The 19,713-nt window shown below is 53.9% G+C and overlaps 1 protein-coding gene across 4 annotated transcripts in view; it reads right to left on the bottom strand.

Moving 5' to 3' along the window:
- Positions 1 to 17,593, bottom strand: part of FAM167A (family with sequence similarity 167 member A) — a 31,759-nt gene extending 14,166 nt beyond the window's left edge. The window contains exons 1-3 of one of the 4 annotated variants that reach the window (XM_061425012.1): positions 17,206 to 17,593; positions 11,486 to 11,585; positions 2,508 to 3,305 (exon numbers count right to left, since the gene is read on the bottom strand). In XM_061425012.1, the coding sequence (XP_061280996.1) occupies positions 2,508 to 2,879 (372 nt within the window). In that variant the 5' untranslated portion in view covers positions 2,880 to 3,305; positions 11,486 to 11,585; positions 17,206 to 17,593. The remainder of the gene's footprint in view (positions 1 to 2,507; positions 3,306 to 11,485; positions 11,586 to 17,205) is intronic. The other 3 variants (XM_061425011.1, XM_061425014.1, XM_061425015.1) reach the window with 3 other exon arrangements.
- Between the last annotated feature and the right edge of the window lie 2,120 nt (positions 17,594 to 19,713).

Raw genomic sequence — 19,713 nt, 5'->3', positions numbered from 1 at the left:
CCACCCATCCTTACAGACCCAACTTCACCTGCCTCCAGGAGGGTCAGCAATTGACAACAAGCACCTCACTCATTCCCTGGGTCAGGAAGATCCCCCTGGAGGACGAAATGGCAACCCACTCCAGTATTATTGCCTGGAAAATCCCGTGGACAGAGGAACTTGGCAGGCTATAGTCCACAGGGTCCCGAAGAGTCGGACACGCCTGAGCACGCACACACCTCACTCACTGCATCAACTGTCCCAGGATAAGATAGAGACCTATTCAGGGCACAAACCCACAACCGAGCCCAAACTCCCAAGCAACTGAGTTTGGCATTGCATAGGGCAAACAGCCACACGGCTGACTGAATTGCACGTTTTTAATTGGTTTCCTTGGCCACATCAAGAGAAAAGACCTATTTGCAAGTGAGCCTGACAAATTGCCAGAGAAAGTCCACCCAGGTATAGAGAAAACTTGACTCTGGGCTTAAAATAAAACAAAGGTTATTGAAACCAATTTTGAAATGACTATTTTTTTAATGGGTTAATTTTTAATGACACCTTCAACAAGTTAACAGATGACAAATTAGGAAAACAATGACATGAAGTCGATGTTTGAGACTTAAAACCAGAGAACGGGCATGTTGACCAAATGTTCAACTCTGTTTTCAAGTCAGTCAAAGGATTTTATAGGTTGCCTCTGTTAGTGTTTAATCTTAGAAGCAGGCAGAGTTGCATGTTTCAGTTGGCCTTCTCCCCCATCTGCATTAGGGCTGCTCTGGCCAGACTTACAGTCTTCTGAACAAACTCAGTTCATAGACCACTCAGCGTGGGATGCTGTGACTTTAACTCGGGAAACCCAAGCCTATAGGGTAGATGCAGCAGGGACAGGGCTTAGGGCACAAGCCTGGGGGTCCTGGGACTCCCCTCTGAGGTCCTGTCTTGGTTCTCTGACCCCAGTCTTGCCTGCTTTTCAGTCCTAGATTCTCAAATTGTGGTCCGTGGACCAGCAGTACAGCACGACCTTGGAGCTTGTTGGAAATTCAGAATCAAGGATTCCATTCCTGTAGGATCAGAATCTTCATTTTAACAAGATCAGAATCCTTCCATTAGAGTTGCAGAGTCTCTGCATTGAGAGTTTCTCTACTTGCCACCTGAAGAGGCCTGCCTGATGACAGGGCCCTATGAGGGGGGACCCTCCTCACCCACGGCCTCTCTCCCAAAGCTCTGCTCTCACTGGTAAAGGCTGAGTTCACCACTTACTAGTCATATAATTCTGGGCAGGTCGTCTGACTCCTATGAGCCTCAGTTTACTCATCTGTATAATGGAGACACTAATAGCAATTGCAAAGGTCTGTTCTAGGATTCAAAGAGACCACAGTGTAAGGGCTGGACTCTCACCAATTTTGTTTTTCCCTCTGCCCCACCCTACACATTCTGTTGACTGCCTGCCGACATCTCTTGTGAAGTGACATTTTTAGGAGTCACAGAACAAAATCAACTGCCTTTGGAAGACACCGCATAGTACAGTGGTTAAGAAGAGCCAAACGACACAGCTTTGCATGCCTACACCCTTCTCATATGCTGAGCGCCACCACTGATGGGAGTCTGCCATGACCATGGGCAGGAAAAGGGTTGAGCTGCTGGTCCCAGCTCCCAATACACACCCAGTGCTCACACTTACTCCAGCTGGATGCCCTCTCACCCAGTGCATCAGCCACTCAGTCGTGTCAGACTCTTTGCAACCCCCTGGACTGTAGCCCACCAGGCTCCCCTGTCCATGGGATTCTCCAGGCAAGAATACTGGAGTGGGTTGCCATTCCCTTCTCCAGGGGATCTTTCCGACCCAAAGATCTAATCCGGGTCTCCTGAATTGCATGCAGGTGGATTTTTACATTCTGAGCCACCAGGGAAGCCTTGGTTTCTTGGCAATTTCCAGTCTCCGAGGCTCAGACCAAAGCCTTCACCCCCACCAGGCCTGATCAGCCATGTACCCCAGGCATCTCCCTATTCACCCCTCAATGTGCATAGAGCACTGCTGGGCTGAGCCCAAGCTACACAGCCCCACTGCCCAGCACAGCGCCGTGGGGAGAGTGGCTGCCGAATAAAGGATCACAAGGGCGGATGGCAGGATGACAGGGCTTCAGACAGGAAGAGGCACAGTCACAGTCCAGGAAGGAGCGCAAAAGAGACTCTTCTGCCAGACCCGACTTCACCTGGCTCTAGGAGGATCAGCAATTGACAACAAGCACCTCACTCACTTCCTGAACCGCTCAGCTCTTGGACTACTCAGCGTGGAATGCTGTGGCTTCAGGGTGGCATCAGGAAGGCTGGGGACACCTTCAGAACATGGGCTCAGGCTCTCCATAAGTACCTGTGGTTGGGGGCTGATGGACACACAGACCACATGGACCTACATAATAATGAGGCCCACCCTTGTCTGAATAGGAAGATGTGAAATTAGCAGGGGAATAGACAGAGAAAGGCTTCTTTTCTGGGGCTTCCTGAAGGGACAGCCACTTACTTACCAGTTCCTTCCTGAGCCAGGCTATAGCTTCGTCGATGCTCTCAAAGCCCTCCAGCTTGCCAGTGGGCGGGGTCCCGTCGTCCTGGTTAGCCCTCCCGTTAGGTGGGGGATGTGGCCTGAGTGCCCTCGTTCGCAGGAGCGAGGGTTCCTCCTCTGCAGAGCCCCGAGGCTCAGCCGCCGGCCTTGGGAAGGGCCACGTCTGCTCCTCCAGCCTGGCCTGCCACTCCAGGTAGGAAGGCCTGCGGGTCTCCAGCCTCAGTTTCTCCGTGAGGGCCTTCAGGCTCCGGAGGTGGTCATCTGGAGGTGGGGTTGTTCCTGCCGGCCCTTCTTCCCCACCGGCCACTTCTTCTACTTGGATCTGGGGCACAGACATTCTAGAACCTGCCCGGACAGCCAGACATGAGAGGTGGTGGAAGGTGCCGTGGGATTCTTGGTGGGCAGCAAGGTCGAGTCCTGCTCTGGAAGGGTCTCATCCAGTGGGGGCCGAGGCTCCCAAGGGCATCGCTAGGAAAGGCACAGCTCCAGGAGTCCAGAGGGGGCGGAGGGGACCTGCACAGTGTCCACTGGAGCAGCTGCCAACGTTCAGGGCTTAAGAGGCTTCCTGGAGTGCTGTGGGCGCCATGCTTTGCAAGAGGCAGGAACAGACAAGCATTAGCAGGAATCTTTGGGGGCAGCTTTGCCAAGAAGATCTATCAGTGCTGGAGGGGCAGGCAGATCAGACGCCAGTGGGGATGCAGGATGGACCCCGTCCACTTCACAGGAAGGGCAGGCGGCAGGAAGCTGCTGGCTGGTGTGGGACCTGCAGGAAGGATTGGAATGACGTCAGTGCTGACCCCTCCCTTGGACACAGCCTCAGGAGGGGACGCGGAGGCTCAGAGAGGCTTAGTGCCTGAAGTCGATGCAGGAAAGAATGGACTTTGTACCAGTGTCTTACCATTTAGGAAATGGTTCCACCCCTATTATCTCATTTAATCCTCCCTGTAAGTCTATAATTACTTATTTTTGTCTCCGTGTTATGCACGAGGAGTCAGAGTCTCCAGAGGTTACATGGCTCACCCAAGAGCTCCCAGTGATTAGTAAGGACGCAGGCTCAGGTCTCTTTGAGCTAAGGCTGCCAGCGGGAGGGAAAGGGTGGTCCCCAGGCAGCCTCTGGTGAGCCTTGGGTCCAGAGACCCCTGACTCTGCCCCACCCTGCCCACTACAGCCCCTTCCTAGGCTCTGGTTCCTCAGGGCAAGTCCTACTGCACACCCTCAGCTTCTTTCTCCAAGGACAACACCTTACCTCACCTCATCAGAGCAGGAAGCAAAGAAACCTGCAGAGGAAGAGCAGGCCGCACTCGGGTGGATGGTTAAATGGAGTGAGGCCATGACTCACCGTCTACAAAGATGGTTCTCACATTCACCTAATATGCCCACACAGCAGCACCTCCCGGGCTGGGGCTGCAGTTCTCTGACCTGACTTGGCCTTCCCACCCCCACGGAGGAGGTGAGAGCCAGGCCCTTGTCCCATCACAGGGAGGTAGGGAAGTAACTGAGCCAGAATCTGGCCCTGGGCTCCCAGCCTCCGTGTCCCACAGGGTGTGGGCAGGTGGAGGTGGGCCATCAGAGTGGGAGAGCTTTCACTTGGGCAGAGAAGAGGAGTCCTTGGTTTTCAGGGTGAGTTTTGAAAATTTGTGTGAGGGCGTGAGGTTGGGCAAAAGACTGAACTGGTATGGAACAAGGTCCAAGATAAAGCTTATGTGGGGGAAAAAAAAAACAAGACATCTGCAGCCCGGAGAGGACACTTGGTATGGAAAAGGTGGGGAATGAAGAGATTTGTATTGACCTGGATGTGCCTAAGGAGAAAAACTGAAACGAAGAGTTGTGATTGTGTGTCTAGGGTGATGGGAACCAGGCATGGGGTGATGGTGTGAGGGCTGGGCCACTAGGGAGGCTGTGGGCCCATCTCCCACCTGGGCTTGGAGTTATTCAAGAGCTGAGCCTGCTGTCTCTCTGGATGGTTCCTGCAACCCCTTCCTGAGATCGCATCTGACCAGAGCGATGTACTGCACCTGGCTCCAGGAATAAAAAGAAATCTTTCCCCTGCTGATGGCAGAGGAACCTAGCTCTCAGCTCCAGTCACACAGATGAGAATCCCCTGAGGAACCTCCACAACATGAGTCCCAGGCCTGTCCCAAGGGTCCTGACTCAGTTAGTCTATAGCCAGACTCAGGCATCAACATATTTTAAAGCTTCCCAAGTGATCTGAGAGACAGATCTGAGTGATCTTGAGACAGAAGCATGAGACGGAATCAGATCGCTCAGCTGTAAGTGCTACCAGGCTTGCTGAGCGTCAGTTTCCTCATCTGTAAAATGGAGAGTGACAATACCAGCCCCCTAGGCTTGGGACACTGGCAGAACTAAGGCTTGTGAGGACTTTCTGTAAGCGTAGCAGACCCTGCAAATGTGGGGTATTCTCATGGGGGCCTTCTATGCAGCCTCACTGTCATCCAGGCTTCTCAAGAATCTCTCCAAATCTAAAGACCCATTAGCCTCTGTCTGGGGGCCCTCCCAGGAACCATCCGCCTCTTTGCTGAGGTGCCAGAGTCTGGCTGGAGTGTGCCCAGGGTGGTTTTACCCTCCAGGGCATCCTCCACTGACAGACAAGCCCTGGCGATTTCCAGCGAAGCCTTTTAAGGAGATGAGCCCTGAGATCTGTGAGCAGAAGAAGCTACTGGGACGTCTGTCTGCCTCCCTTTCTGCCGGCTGCACCCTCCCTGCAGAGGGAGGACCTGTTAGGAGGCGTGCTCCTTCTGGAGGGAAACAGCTCCGACCACTGTCATGTAGCTGCCTCCTGGGCGCGGGGAGCTTATTTTAATCAGCGGTTTCTGCATCAGTTCCAAGACGGTGTCAGGACGACTTGGCGGTGTCGGCAGGAGCGTCTGTGGGAGTCAGCCTGTGCTGATCCCTGATCAGCTGAGCGTGAGCGTATAAGGCTCCCCTGGTGTGTCTGTCTTTTCCCTCAAACCTCATGGCTGCCCTGAGGAGCAGGTGAAAAAAGTGAAAGTAAAATTCGCTCAGTTGTGTCCGACTCTGTGACCCCAGGGTCTATACAGTCCATGGAATTTTCCAGGCCAAATACTGGAGTGGGTTGCCGTCCCCTTCTCCAGAGGACCTTCCCAACTCAGGGATCGAATCCAGGTCTCCCGCACTGCAGGCAGATTCTTTACCAGCTGAGCCACAGCGGAAGTGAAGAGCAGGTGGTATCACCCTATTTCAAGAATGGGAAGATCGAGCTCAGGAAAGCTGAGGGACTTGGGTCAGCCTCCTCCAGGGGGCACAGGCCTTGGCGTCAGTCCCCCAGGGGCCCAATTCTGTGATCTTCGGCATGTGGCTTCAGACCACTCCGTGCTTCTGTGTCTTCTCCTGACAAATGGGGAGAATCAGGACTCCCTATGGAATTTGCTGGGCTTGGTGCAAAATGTAAAAGGGCACCTTGTTACAACATACTACGATTTTGGGACTTTCCTGATGGCCCAGTGGTTAAGATGCAATGCAGAGAATACGGGTTCAATCCCTGGTAGGGGAACTAAGATCCCACATGCCGCAGAGCAACTAAACCAGAGCCCATGAGCCACAACTAGAGAGTCCATACACGCAATGAAAGATCCCACACACTACAACTAAGACCTGAGGGGTAGCCAAAAAAAAAAAAAAGTACTAAGATTTTCAAGACAGGACAGCAGAGCATGAACCCAAGGACAGGGCTCTGTGGGGCTGCCCAGGTCCCTTGCTCGTGAAGCTGGCTCCAGGGGTAATACTATCAACTTTGTAGGTCATTCTGAAAACCAGGCAAGGTGACAAATATCAAGCCCTTAACAGTGCCTGGTCTACAGTAAGCCCGAGACAAAGTGACATTCGTTGGAGACTTGGCAAAGACAGAGAGTCCCAGCAGAGAAGCCAGAGAATGCTGCCAGATTTAGGACCCGGGACATCCAGAAAAACAAGGCTGGACGGTAATCCCTCCAGGCCTGGGCACGCCCCACCAGGCAGCCACTGAGCTGCGGGAGAACGTGAAGTTCCTGAAGCAGAAGACAAGCCCTGGGGGCGATCAGCTCCTGTAGTAGTGACGTGTCAGCACCTGGGACCCACACCACACACAAGGACTGCTGTTCAAACACGCTCCTGGCCCGCTCTGGGCCCCTGGTGGCTGCTACAGAGGATGCCGTGCCAGCCATGAGCTAATGCCCCGGCTGCTGGGGAGTCAGGTGGGTGCAGCCCAGTCATGCGGCCAACATCTCATCCCAAGATGACCTAATCTATCCTCCTGCACAACTTCCAAACCTGCTTCCTAGATGGGCTCTGAGAGCAGGAAGGATGCTGAAGACCCATTCTCACTCATCTCTCTCTCTCTCTCATGGGACACTTGTTCTCTCTCTCTTTTTTTAATACTTATTTTTATTTATTTGGCTGTGCTGGGTCTTAGTTGCAGCGTGTGGAATCTAGTTCCCTGACCAGGGATTGAACCCAGGCCCCCTCCATTGGGAGTGTGGAGTCCTAACCACTGGACCACCAAACAAGTATCCCCCTCCCGCCCTATTGCCCTGTGTTTTCCCAAGAAAGTCTCAGTCACTCTCTCCAGCAGTCTGGATCCCCAGGCTCCAGTCTGCTCCTTCTAGTCTGGGGTTCTCCACTAGAAGGGACTCATTTCTTCTCCGTGATACACAAACCTTTCCAACACTGAATCCCGGGCCCTCTCATGGCCGTTGTGACTTTGCACAAGCTGTTTCCCTCAGCCCAGAACACCCTTTGCTCCCTTCCACATCTCAGTTCTCAGGAATTTTCCCCCTTCAAGTTTTCCTCGACTTGCCCACGCTGCACGTGCCCCCGCAATACCACGAGACCACATCGGGGAAACAATTATGTCATCACAGCAACATTAGGTCACATCTCCTCAGAGCAGCTCAAGCCAGGCATTGTTCTAAGAGCTTCACATGCACAAACATGTTCAGTCCTCACAATACCCTCACGAGGCATGCATTATCACCATCTCCATGACTGAGATGAGGAGATCAAAGCCCTGAGAGGTAGAGTAGCCAGCCCCAGGTCACACAGCCAACTGGAAAGGTGGGAACTCAACCCCTGTAGTCTGGCTCCAGGTTGGCTCAAAACAGTGGGCTCAGTGGCTCTCTTAGACCACAGCACTTCTACCAGGAATTTTCTCCACGGTCTCCTCCACTGGACTCTGAGCCTCATGAGGGCTGACTCTTGGAAATGAGGGGGGCAAACAGTTCATTTGGGGAGCCAAAGCATATAACTGATGGCTAAGCAGTGTCATAAAATAAGATGAAGACCAAAAGACTCTCCCCCACATTTCTACATTTCCTTTAGATGGGGTGGTGCCACCTCCAGTTGAGGCTGGATGACTGCTGTCCACTCAAAGAAGCTTTTACTGAGTCCATCCGGAGGGACTTTCCTGGTGGTCCATTGGCTAGGACTTTGCCCTCCCAACACAGGGGGCCCAGGTTCAAACCCTGGTTAAGGAACTAGATCCCACATGCTGCAAATAAGAGGCAGTGTAGCCAAATAAATAAATATTTGGGTGGGGGGAGGAAAGACTCCACCTGCATCCATAGTTGATTGTTTCCTAATTTACAAGCTACTATGGGTAATGCTTGATGAGGATGCAATAAGAATTTTCCATACGGGTAAATTTACACTTCTGCTGCTCCTTCTAGTAGAAGTGCCACCCATGGGTCCCTGTGCCTCAACTGACATGCTCTGGTTTTCACTGGGGTGATACCCACAGCACAGGCTCTTCTGCACACGCGTGTGAGGCTGGCCCTGGCCTCCAGCAGCAGAGCACTGGGCAACACGCAGGAACCGGAGTGGAGATGAACAGCCCCATAAGGCATCCCATCCCGGCCAGATCTGCCTTGCTGAGGAAAGTCAGATCCTGTGAGGGCCTCAGCCACAGTGTAGCCAGTTCTTCACTGTGGAAATGTTTCTGCAGAAGACAGACCCAGCTGTGGGGCCCACTCCAGGGGCCGGACCTCCGGCTCTGGGTCCACTGCTGTGCCTTCCACTGCCTCTGCTCATCCACCTTCTACTCCTGAGTCAGGCTGGACCCACCAATCCCTAAAAGAGAGCCTCCCTGTGGGGGTGTTTTATGTGTCCTGAGGCCTAAAATACCTATCGGACTCAGGCCCAGGGCTGAGGGGCCACCTAAGCAGGAGGGGAGCGGCAGCACCCATTCTGGCCTTAGCTGGGCCAGACCCGCCGGCAACCTCCCAGCAGGGCCACAGAGCCCCACCTTCTACCCGCAGGTGTGCCCTGAGAGCAGGTCAGAGGCTGCCGGGGCTGAAGACAAAGGGACCCCTGATTCCTGCTCCAGGTCTTTCCTCTGGGAGGGGGGGGGATCCCTCTCCAGTGGGAGCTGGGAGACTTGGGTCTCGGCCCCTCTTTTGAAAATGAAGTGGCTGCAGTGTCTGTCCACAGCCACCCGCAGGGCTGAAAGCACAGAGTCGGGGAAAAGCGCTCTGTGGTCTGCACTTCACATTATGAAGTTCCAAGGTGGCTGAGGCTGCAACTCACACCTGAATCTTTTTCTTTCCTCTTCTAAAGCAGCGAATCCCTCTTTGTTCCAGGTGAGTGACAGGTCAGTAGGTGTGGGACACGGAGGTGGAGTTGTGATGAGGCTGGCTTTTCAGTATGGGGTTTCATCATAAAACCCTGATGATTATCTTAAACGGAGAGCCCAGGGCTGGGCCTCAGGACTGACCTCCTGTGGCCGATGGAGGCTGGAAAAACCCATCTGTGCTCTGTAGACTCGTGGGAGCCCTAACAACCGGGGATGAGAGGCTGGGGGACACAGCCCTATGCCCCATGGAGCGACCCACAGTCTCCAGGGCACTTCCAGGAGCTGCCAGAGAGCGCGTTTTCTCACCTCCTCCAAGGTTGCCATGGTGACTGAAGCAGGAGGGGACACTGCTGGTTTGGCCCTGCACAGATCATCTTTCCCAGCTCATCTTTATTCCTGGTCTTGGTCAAAGCTGGTGTTGGGAGCACCTGAGATGGGGAAGACATGGTGCAGAGACAGGACCCTGGGTACCAACTGTGGGTGCATGGTGGGGGCAGAATGAATTGGGATATTGTGTGTGTGTGTGTCTATGTGTTTGTGTGTGCACGCGCGTGTATGTATGGTGGGGTGGGCTTTATTGCGGTTATGCTCTGGACGTGCACAGTGGGGGAGGCTGGTGACAACAGTGGGGTGGTATCTGTGTTCCTCCCATCCACCCATGATGTGCTCCTCAGGGGCCGCAAGCTGCCACCAGGAGAACCCTCCACTCTCCACTTCCAGAAAGCCACCCCTTGGCTGCCTAGATCACTCCTCCTGCCCAAACCACTGTGGGACTCCAGCCATTTCCTCTAAGACTCTGAGACTGTGCCCCCACCCTCATGCCTTGCTCTGTCAGCTGACTTCTCCCTGATCTCACACCACCACTCAGATGCCACCTCCACGGACACCAGCTCTGACCAGCCCACTGGGACGTCCCTGCTTCCTTTTCCTTTGTAGCTCTTCCCACTCACATAACTAGGATATTACACACGGATCACGTGTCACCCATGGGAATGTGAGCCCCTGAGCGTAGGGACGTCGTCTTGTTCACTCCTGTGATCCTAGCTCTCAGAACAGTGCCTAGCACATAGTAGGTGCTCAGTAAACTCAATGAACAAGTGAAGGAGTGATAGGATGAATGGAAGAAGGAAGACTCTCTGGACAGTCGTTTTATCCTTTTGCCCATCACTGGCCCTTGAGGAACGCCCTTCTCGCTGTGTCCAGAGCCCTGCTTTGAGGCTCATCTGAGGGCGAGTCTCCTCTCCAGAATCCTCTAGGAAACCCCACCTTCCAAGCCGTCCTCTGAACGTTCCCAGCACTGTCACTTGCGCTGTACCCAAGAATGGTAAGAGTGTCTAGGCTCCCTGACCACCGTCTAGCTCCTTGATGGGAAGGACCTTCCTTTCCCTTTTGTGTTCCGAGTTCTGCAGATAGTGGATGTTCATTCAATGCTGAGGATGGTGGTGCTGTGAACCAGTGAACAAATTCACACCTCCAGATGGTTTCCTGCCCAGTAGAAGACCCCCTGCAAGTTCAAGGTCAGAATGTTTCTAGTGAGTCTGAGTGGGGAGGGCAGGGGTGGTTTAGGAAGCTGGTCTCAACTTGATGTTTAAGACTTTCCATGTAGCCTCATGTTTGAATTTGACAAGTCTCTGCTGCTGCTGCTGCTGCTGCTGCTGCTAGGTCGCTTCAGTCATGTCCAACTCTGTGCGACCCTATAGACGGCAGCCCACCAGGCTCCCACGTCCCTGGGATTCTTCAGGCAAGAACACTGGAGTGGGTTGCCATTTCCTTCTCCAACGCAGGAAAGTGAAAAGTGAAAGTGAAGTAGCTCAGTCGTGTCTGACTCTCAGCCACTCCATGGACTGCAGCCCACCAGGCTCCTCCATCCATGGGATTTTCCAGGCAAGAACACTGGAGAGGGTTGCCATTGCCTTCTCCCAACAAGTCTCTGAGCCTAGTTCAGACACCAACTCATTCTACTCTACAGTCCTCTAGCCCAGTGGACGGGTGGAAGGAGGCTGGGGGTGCTACATTCCTCACTCCCTCACTGCCTGCTCCAGGGGTCCCAGGAGTGCTGCTGGGGGACAGGAATGGGTCCCCCATTTTGGTCAGGCCCAGCCTGGGTGGGAAAGAGGCATCCCTGACCTGGGAGTCAGCTCCAAGAGCCCCATCCCCACCCCCACCAACTCGAGTGACTGTGGTGACTCACTTCCCCTTAGGGTTTCGCTTCTCCCCTCTGAAATGCATGGTTTGGGGGCAATGGCCTTGACCCTATTCCCTGCCAATAAGTGCAGAGTCTAGACCACAGCACCCCATGGGGTTGTCACCTTGTCACGAAGTCACACTCACAGGGGGCAGGGACAGAGGAACCCACTCACCCGCGCTGTCTCAGGCGTTTCTCCCAGTGAAGCTTGGTTTGCAAGTCCTGTGCTAACTGGCTGCACCTCAGGTTATCACTCAGAGCTCCCTTGTTCACACCTGAAATCACAGGAGCCATCACAAACACTGGGAAATCACACTGCAGTTTACAAATGTTTCCCCATACTCACTCCATGACCTGGGGTGGAAAGACCTTCCTGAGAGTATAATAGAGAAGCCACAAACCAGAGATGTTGCAAGACTTGCCTGGGGTCACACAGCTCCGTTCGGGGAGCTGGCTGGGCTTGGACCCACATCTTCTGACTCCAAGTGGAGCTTCCAATGTCTAAAATATGGAGAAAGCTTGCTCTGTCTCTCTGGGACACTGTGAGCAGGCAAGGATCTATAAAAATCCTTGTCAGGACTTCTGTGCTTTCAAAGAGCTCGGTCCACACTGAATAATTGATGGCCTGCTCCCCGCTGCAAAGAGAGGTCGCACAGACCTCCCGCTGAGGCTGGGAATGGAGAGATCTTTCCTATCGTTTTCCCCAGTGAAAGAGGTGGCCGAGAAAACCTCCAAAAAAGACTTGTGTGTCCCCGCGGGTGGGGGAGAGGTCCTGGCTCCCGGGAGCCACAGATGTAATTTACTGCCGGGCTGAAAGGAGAGGAGGGGCTGCTGGGCCACACAGCATCCCCGCCACCGTGTCCCTTCCAAGGCTGCAAGGCCCTGGGAAAGGGCTACTTGGCTCCGAAAGGAGGGAGAAAGGTGCCTGAGAATCTGAGGGTCCCTCGGGGGCGGGGGGAGCGGGGGGATTAGCCATGGGAAACACAGAGTCTGAGGCGGAGGTTCTCCTCCGTGAGAACCCTGACGAGACAGAGATGCACAGGAGGGGTGAGGCAACCCTTCGTTGCCCCGCCAACCGCTGCATGTGACCACGGGGTTCTTCTGGCCAAAGGCCGTGGCAGTGGGGATTAGGGGGCAGAAAGCAGACCCAGAGTGGCCTTTAAAGTAATTTGCAGAGATCAAAGTAGAAGGCTGTTTGAGCAGACACTCTGACTCTAAGAACAGAGAACGTTTCACAGCTGAGGATGCAGGAGCTGTGCATCCTCTCCCGTGGGGTGTATCCACCCCACCCAAGGGTCCCCTAATTGGCATTTGTCTCAGCTCCTAGACAAGTCAGATTTAGGACTATCTGAGTCCACAGGATAACAGACTTCAGCTTCAAATAAGCGGAAGCAACCAGATCAGGCTCAAAGGGGAAACTATTGGGATGACTGGTTTTCTGTTTCACTCCGCATCGGAAGTTCCAAAGCCTAATGGTTTGGCAAGGATGTCCTAAGAAGTTTCACTAGCTTCTGCATAGTCTGTCTCTGTGTGCTGACTTCTCAGTGGGGTGCAGGGCCCTCAGAGTTTCCCTGTGTTTGGGCAAGGCCTGTACTAAGGATGTGTGGGAGCTCTGTCTGCAGCTCCCCCAAAGCACAGCCCTGCACTCTCTGGGGCCCCGGGCAGAACAGAAAGTAGGATGTGTGACCCTGTTCCCCTTTGGTGTCAGCGTGAGCTGAACACAGCCAGATGCTGAGCTGCCTGAATTCACACTTCACAAAGGGTAGGAATCAGGAGTTGGAGAAAGAAATGGAGAAAGAGATGGAACAGGTTAGGGATGAGGCAGGGCTGGGTGTTGGTGGATGTGGGTTGATGGCTAAGCCCTGACACTAATTCTCTGACCTTGGGATCATAATGGAATCAACTGCAAAGGCTTGCAAGGATCCGATGAGTGTATGTGAATTCTTAATTATGCCTCTAGTAGGACAGTCCCCTCCTGCCCATGACAGTGCTTGGCTGGACTCTCCTTGGCTGCCAAACCACTGAAGTTAGCTCACACTTTTCTGTGTACCCCAGAATTTACAGAATATCACTCTACTGTCAGCCCAGAACTCTGGGCTGCACAAATGGTCTGTTCTCTTCAGCAACTCTGATCAGACTCTGCACTCCTCGAAAACAGAGCTAGCGTCTTATGCTTCCTTGGTGAGATGTCAATGATTGACCCTAAAATCCTTCACAGACATGAGATGTTCCATGTGGTATTGTGAGGCCAGCGGAAACCAGCTACATTCAACAAGGGACATCCCAACCCCAGCCGGGAGCCTAGTGTAGGGTTCCTTACTCCAGAAGGGGCTCTAGCAAATGCTTGAGTATCTTTCTTACTGCTCAACACCAGACATTTGACAGTTAACACGGTAAACATTAGAAATGCATTCTCGTTGGTGAAAACAGAGGTATTCAAGATATGCTGGCCAAATGAATTTTGACTCATGAAAGGGTAGGGAGAAAGAATCTGGCAAGACCTCGAGGGAGGTATGATCTCTTCTCGAGAGATAGACGACTGTGAGTTGAACCAAGCTCACAGAACAGGCCGTCTGATCTCTGCTGGACCCATTTGCAAATAAACAAGTGTTCAAAAAATGTCTAGATGGGCGGCAGAGTTCAGTCTGAGGCTTATTTCACCTCATAGTTTTCAGTGGCTGCCATCAAACAAGTAAACAAACAACAACACAGCAGAGCCTGAGAGTCTGGACCAAGCCCGTAGGTCAGTAAAGCGATGTCCCCAGGTTGAGACACGTGTAAATGCTCACGGGCTGGGGGAGACAGTGCGGCTTTAACTTGATGACGGACAAGGATGACGAGGGCCTGAAGTGGCCTGCCCGGTCAAGGATCCTGATCTAGAACCTTCCTGTGTACTCCTCACCGTGTACCACCCCGGCTGGCCTCACGGGGCTGAATTGGCCAGCTCACACTCAGGCCCGGCTGGCTTCCTGGAATGAGGAAAGGCTGCTCAGCCTTCAGTGACCCTGAGCTGTGGCTGCCCATTATGTCCCTGGAAAACCAGCTCTGAGTTGGGCCTTCCAGGTCCCCAGGGACAAGCCTGACGACAAAGCCTCTGGGAATACATAAGCAGCTCCCACATCTGAATCAGGATACCTGAGGGAATCTCTGACCGTCCTGGAGAGATGGCATTGAAGAAGTGGGGCTCAGTCTGTGCCTGGGAGGAGATGAACCCCACCCCTCCCCAGGGCTGTGTGAAGGCTGCTGCCCAGGGGCCTGGAGCGAGGTGGCCCATGATCGTGGGGAGTTCACTGTCCCCTACCCTCTTGGATGGTGTGCCCACAGGGAGAATAGCTCCTATGTTCTGCATTTCCTTCCTTAAGGAGCTTTTCATGGGCTAGTGTTGTTATGGGTTGGGGGTGAGGGGGTGGCTGTTGGGTGGCATCAAGAGGACAAAAGATTGATACGGGGCAGTGCACACTGCTAACTTCTCTTGACAATTTCTCTGTTTTCCTCTTTTCTCTTGCCTCTCCAGAGAGAAGTATGGAGGGTTAGGGGAGACAGGCTCAGGGGAGGGGGCAGCGATGGGCTTTCCTGCACCGGGGCAGCTGTCCTAACCATGCAGAAGCTGACATTTGCAGTCTTCCTAACTCATGTTGGCAACTTGACCCCCTGGGGCAGCTCAAACTCTACAGGCTGATGACAAAGTTCCTTCTAACCACCTTGTCCACCTCCAGATCCTTCCGGGTCCACTTGCCCACTGCCCTCTGTTTAGTCCACGTGCACCTCCTTGAGCTCTGCTTCAGAATTTGCCTTCCCTTTCTTTCTCCTCACCCAGGTCCAAATCCCAGAGTCCATGTGCATGCTAAGAGTCATCTTGATTAATCCTAGAAGATTTCCATTTCGTGAGTGAGAACTCCCTTCCCGCCTAGTCAGGAAACTGAGGTCAAACTGCTCCAGTTGTCATTCACCTTCCACCTTTGCAAACAGCTCTATGTCCCAGGCAAACAAAGAGCGACTGCTGGGGAAGGCACAGCTCCCAGAAGGTTCTGGGAATTCCAGACACTCCTGTGGGACCAAGGGAGTTTTCCATGAGCAAAATTTACCTAGAGAGTGCCACCTGCATGCGTGAGGAGACTGACAAGCAGTTTCTTCCTCGCTGGGCTGGGGCTCAGTGGATCTCTCTCAGCGATACTTAGGCACTGCCTGAATTTACTTCCCTGCCACAGTCCCTCTTGGAAAAAGGCCAAGCTGGTAGATATGGAGATGGGACTGTTAATTTAGTGGAATCCCATGCATGTAATTGGGACGACAAGACAGCAAGTACACGAGAAGTTGGGGGTCTTCGAGTGGGCAAAGAGGAAAAGGGGGTGAGGGAGGACCCTTTCCTCTCTTGGCTTCAAGGGAGTGGGATTGAAGCCAGCCAGGTGGAATGCAGAGCCTGGCTTCTCTCCTGGCTCCACAGGGCCCTTGAGACGGCCAGGGACATTCCCAGGTCACAGGACAAGCCCCGCCATGCAGCTTGCTTTTCATCTGGTTTCTTCCCTCTCTGCTCAGATCTTCAAAGCCTTCCTTTGCGATCACTGTCTTAGGAGTCAGGCATGTGGGGCTGAATCTCTCCGCTCTTTCACCAGTTCCACGCGCTGCACCAAGTTACTGACTCTCTTAGAGACCCGTTGGTAAAATGGGGGTATAATGTCTCCTCGAAGGGCGATCATGAGGGTAAAATGGCCAGTGGGTGTGCAGGGTTCTCAAGCCATGCCCGACTGGCAAATGCACTCAGGGAAGAAGAGCTGTCATCACTGTGCACTCTGAGTACAGCTCCTGGCTGCTTTGCCAAGCCCCTTAAAAACCCGCCAGCAGAAGCTCCCACCCCACAGACACGGCTAGGCAGAGGCGCCCTGGCCATCTCTGCTCTCCCAGGACTTTGCCCAGCTCAGCATCCCGCCTGGAGGGCGGTGGCACTGTCTCTGGGGATCTGAAAGGAAGCTGCTTTAGAACCACGCCTCCCTCGGGCACTCTAGGGATTGCCCTGTTGGCGGGATCTAGCTCATTCCACCTGGGATTCACTGGGAACTGCTGGGAGCTGGTGGAAACAATCTGGAGAGCACGGCTCTGGGTTTGAGACAGTGGTCTACCAACCTGGAATCAACTCACCTTCCAAATCTTCTCAGGAGAAACAGGGAATGAGAAACAGATACAGGCAATATGGGATTTAAAAAAAAAAAAAAAAGCAGAGCAGTCAACGTGACTTGGTGCACACAGACATCTGCCTCCTGGCCACAGGCTGTACAGAACTGCCGGCCTTCTCTCAGGGACCAGGAGTCAGCCGCAGGGCTACTCATTCCCCCAGGCCCTCCTGGCTGCGCAGTTCCTGCTGACCACACTGACCTCAGCCCTTCAGAGCACTCTCAGGCCCAAGTGCCCTTGGGTCACTTCTGAGTTAGTGATTGCATCCTTGGGACAGGAACACCCACATCACTGAGCCTGAAGTAGACAGAGGGGATCAGGTGGGCTTGGAGGTGACCAGCGGTCAGGAGACCTAGAGAGACTGAGTGGGGCTCCTCCCTTTCATATCTCAAACCTCAAATCTCCACCCAGATCTTATCCCTGGAAGAGGCCAGCTGGGATATGAGAGATGCAGGCCACCCACCCGTCCCACTCCCGCTGAGGGCAGCAAGCCCCCAGGAGCGGGTGAGGCAGGACCTCATCTCCTGCGGGCGGGTGCGGGGTGTCCACTCCAGGGTGCCCTGAGGTGGGTGCTCCCGCGGTCCCCGCTGCTCCCCTCTACTGCCAGTTCTGGGGACCTGCGGTGCCCCAAGAGCCCCCTCCCCTGGCGGCGCCGAAGGCAAAAGACAAACCACCTCTAGACCGGCCCTCAGACCTGGAATCATCGCCACACAGCCGCGAACCCACCTTCCCGTGCGCTCCGAGGCCCCCTCCAGGGGTGTCACCAGGTCCCCGCCTTCTCCTTTCGAAGCTGGCTCCCGGCTCCTCCGCAGCCTCTGGCCCCGGCTTCAGGGCTGAGCCGGCTTCTGCCTCCCTTTCTCTCGTGCTACGGTGAATTCTCAGCACTATTCTTTTTTTTAAGGGACTTTTTTTTTTTTTGCGTTGCGTCAGGGCGGTTGCCTGGCGACAGCGGAGCTATTCCGCCGCGAGTCCTTTCAGCCGAGATCCCCCTCCAGCCTCTCATTCAAGCCTTTCTGCCCGGAGCTCCGGGGCCCGGGGCGCGCCGGGTCCTAAAGCCCTTCTAGCTGCTAGTTCCCGGCCAGAACCTCAACCGGAGCAGCCGAGAGTAGAAGCAAACCGCACGCGATGGCCCAAACCCTAGACGAAACCAAACCCAAATAGACTTTAAAAAAAAAAAAGGAAAGAAACCAAGGCGGTTTTCCTCCAAGCATGGCAACGTGGCTTCGCCACTGTCAGCAGTTTGCCTCCGTGGAGGGGGCAGGAGAACCCCTCTTCCAGCGGTGTCGGCAAACAGGGAGCCTACACTCCACCCGCCAGCGGCTTGAATTCCAACCACCAGCAGCAAGGCCTGTATACTGAGTGCCCAGCACGTGCCACACCATCACAGCCCCTCGGTGGGTCAGCTTACAGATGAGGAAACTGAGGCTCGGAGAGGCTAAGTAGAAGCAGACGTTCTTCCAGATGCGTCTCCCAGACCAGTCCGGGGACTGGGTGGGGGGCGGGGGGCTCTGCCCTAGAGCTTGTGTTTCCCCCACTAGCCACAGCTTGCCTCGAGGCACAGAATACTAGGTGCCATGCCAAGCACTGGAACCACTGGAGATGGGTGCCCTTGCTCCACCAGAGCCTAGAGCTCCAGGCACCTAGGACATATACAGGACTGCAACCAGGGCTGCCCGACCCAGGCCTTTAGGATCAGTCCTGACTGCAGACGGGGTACTCCAGTCCCAATGACGGGGGCAGAATTCCTCCTCTCCCTGGGATCTCCTGCCCCAGGGCTGATTACTGGAAGTTAGCCTTACTCTCAGGGGCAGCCTGGACACGGCCAGGTTCTTTTCCTAGACTCTTGACTCTTCTCTGCAGGCTCCTTCAAAGTTATCTCAGGACAGTCCTGGAGATGCAGGGCAAGCATCGTTATTTCCAGGGTAGATGTACACACTGAGGAGTGGGGCTGCAGAGTGGCTTGACCCAAGGTGACCTGCCTTCTTTTCTGTGGGACTCAGCTCCCAAGATGCTGGAGACCCTTGTGCTGCCCTCTGGTGCCCATGACCCTCACTGGGTGCAATTCCCCATCTGAGTCCTGTCCTACTTCCTAGGACATCCGCTAAGGATTTTGTCAATGGAGACACCCCACTAACGGGAGCACCTCTTCACGCAAACAGGCTGACGGTGGTAAACCTGCACGTGTTCTTGAACAGGGGCTTTCTGGAGAGTCCCTGGCATTGCCCCAACCTCTTGACTCTAGCTCTTAAATATGAAAAGTGGAAGTCGATCAGTTGGGTCTGACTCTTTGTGACCCCATGGACTGTAGCCTGCCATGCTCCTCTGTCCATGGAGTTCTCCAGGCAAGAACACACTGGAGTGAGTAGCTATTCCCTCTTCCATGGGATCTTCCTGACCCAGAGATCAAACCTGTGTCTCCTATATTGCAGGCAGATTCTCTACCATCTGAGCCATCAGGGAAGCCCTCGTATGGATCCAGTCTTTGCATTTCTTTCCATCCCCTCTGCCACTGCCCTGGCTCATGTCAGCTCAGCTAGCCATCCAAATAAAATTCTCAAAAAAAAAACCTGATGACATAGGAAAATGCTAATGATCTCACACTAAGCAAATAAGACTGGAACATCAAATGTCGAAGTAAATAAGACAGTATGAAACCTTTAATTCTAATATTTAATATTTAATCATGGGCTCTGAGCTTGGGGTATGAACCTGATGTCTCCTGCTCTGAAGGCCTTTTATATGAAGAGCTGTGAGGCTGGGCTGGAGCTCAGAGCAGCAGAGTTCCCTCAGGGCTCTTCCCCTCCAGGGGCTGTTTGGAACACAGGACATTGGGCTGGTCCAGGAAGTGCCTATCATACAGAGGCGTTGATGCTGGCAACGGTAATGGCTCTCTGCTGCCCTTATCTCTCAAAAGGGATTGACTCAGGCTGAAGCACAGAAAGGAGATGAGGACCAGCTTTCCATCCTGTAGAGAGCTCAGCAGGTCAATGAGCATTTATGGGTGGCTTGCTCTGTACCACCTAGTACCAAGTGTCAAGTGTGGAGCCTGACACTTATTGATGTAGGAATTAATTAACAAAGAGCATGCACCTTAGAACTAGAGTGGGGGGGTGGGCAGTGACAGAGGCCATCTAAGCCCAGATGAGGAGGATGAGGGACTTAGCTAGGAGAGGGGATGGGAGGCCTGACAAGGCCAGAGAAGGAATCGCATTTGCAAAAGTGTGTGCAGGCCAG

This window comes from Bos javanicus, chromosome 8 (assembly GCF_032452875.1).
Source record: "Bos javanicus breed banteng chromosome 8, ARS-OSU_banteng_1.0, whole genome shotgun sequence".
Lineage (NCBI taxonomy): Eukaryota > Metazoa > Chordata > Mammalia > Artiodactyla > Bovidae > Bos > Bos javanicus.
Note: the sequence above shows the minus strand (reverse complement) of the source record. Positions and strands in the feature narration are given on the sequence as shown.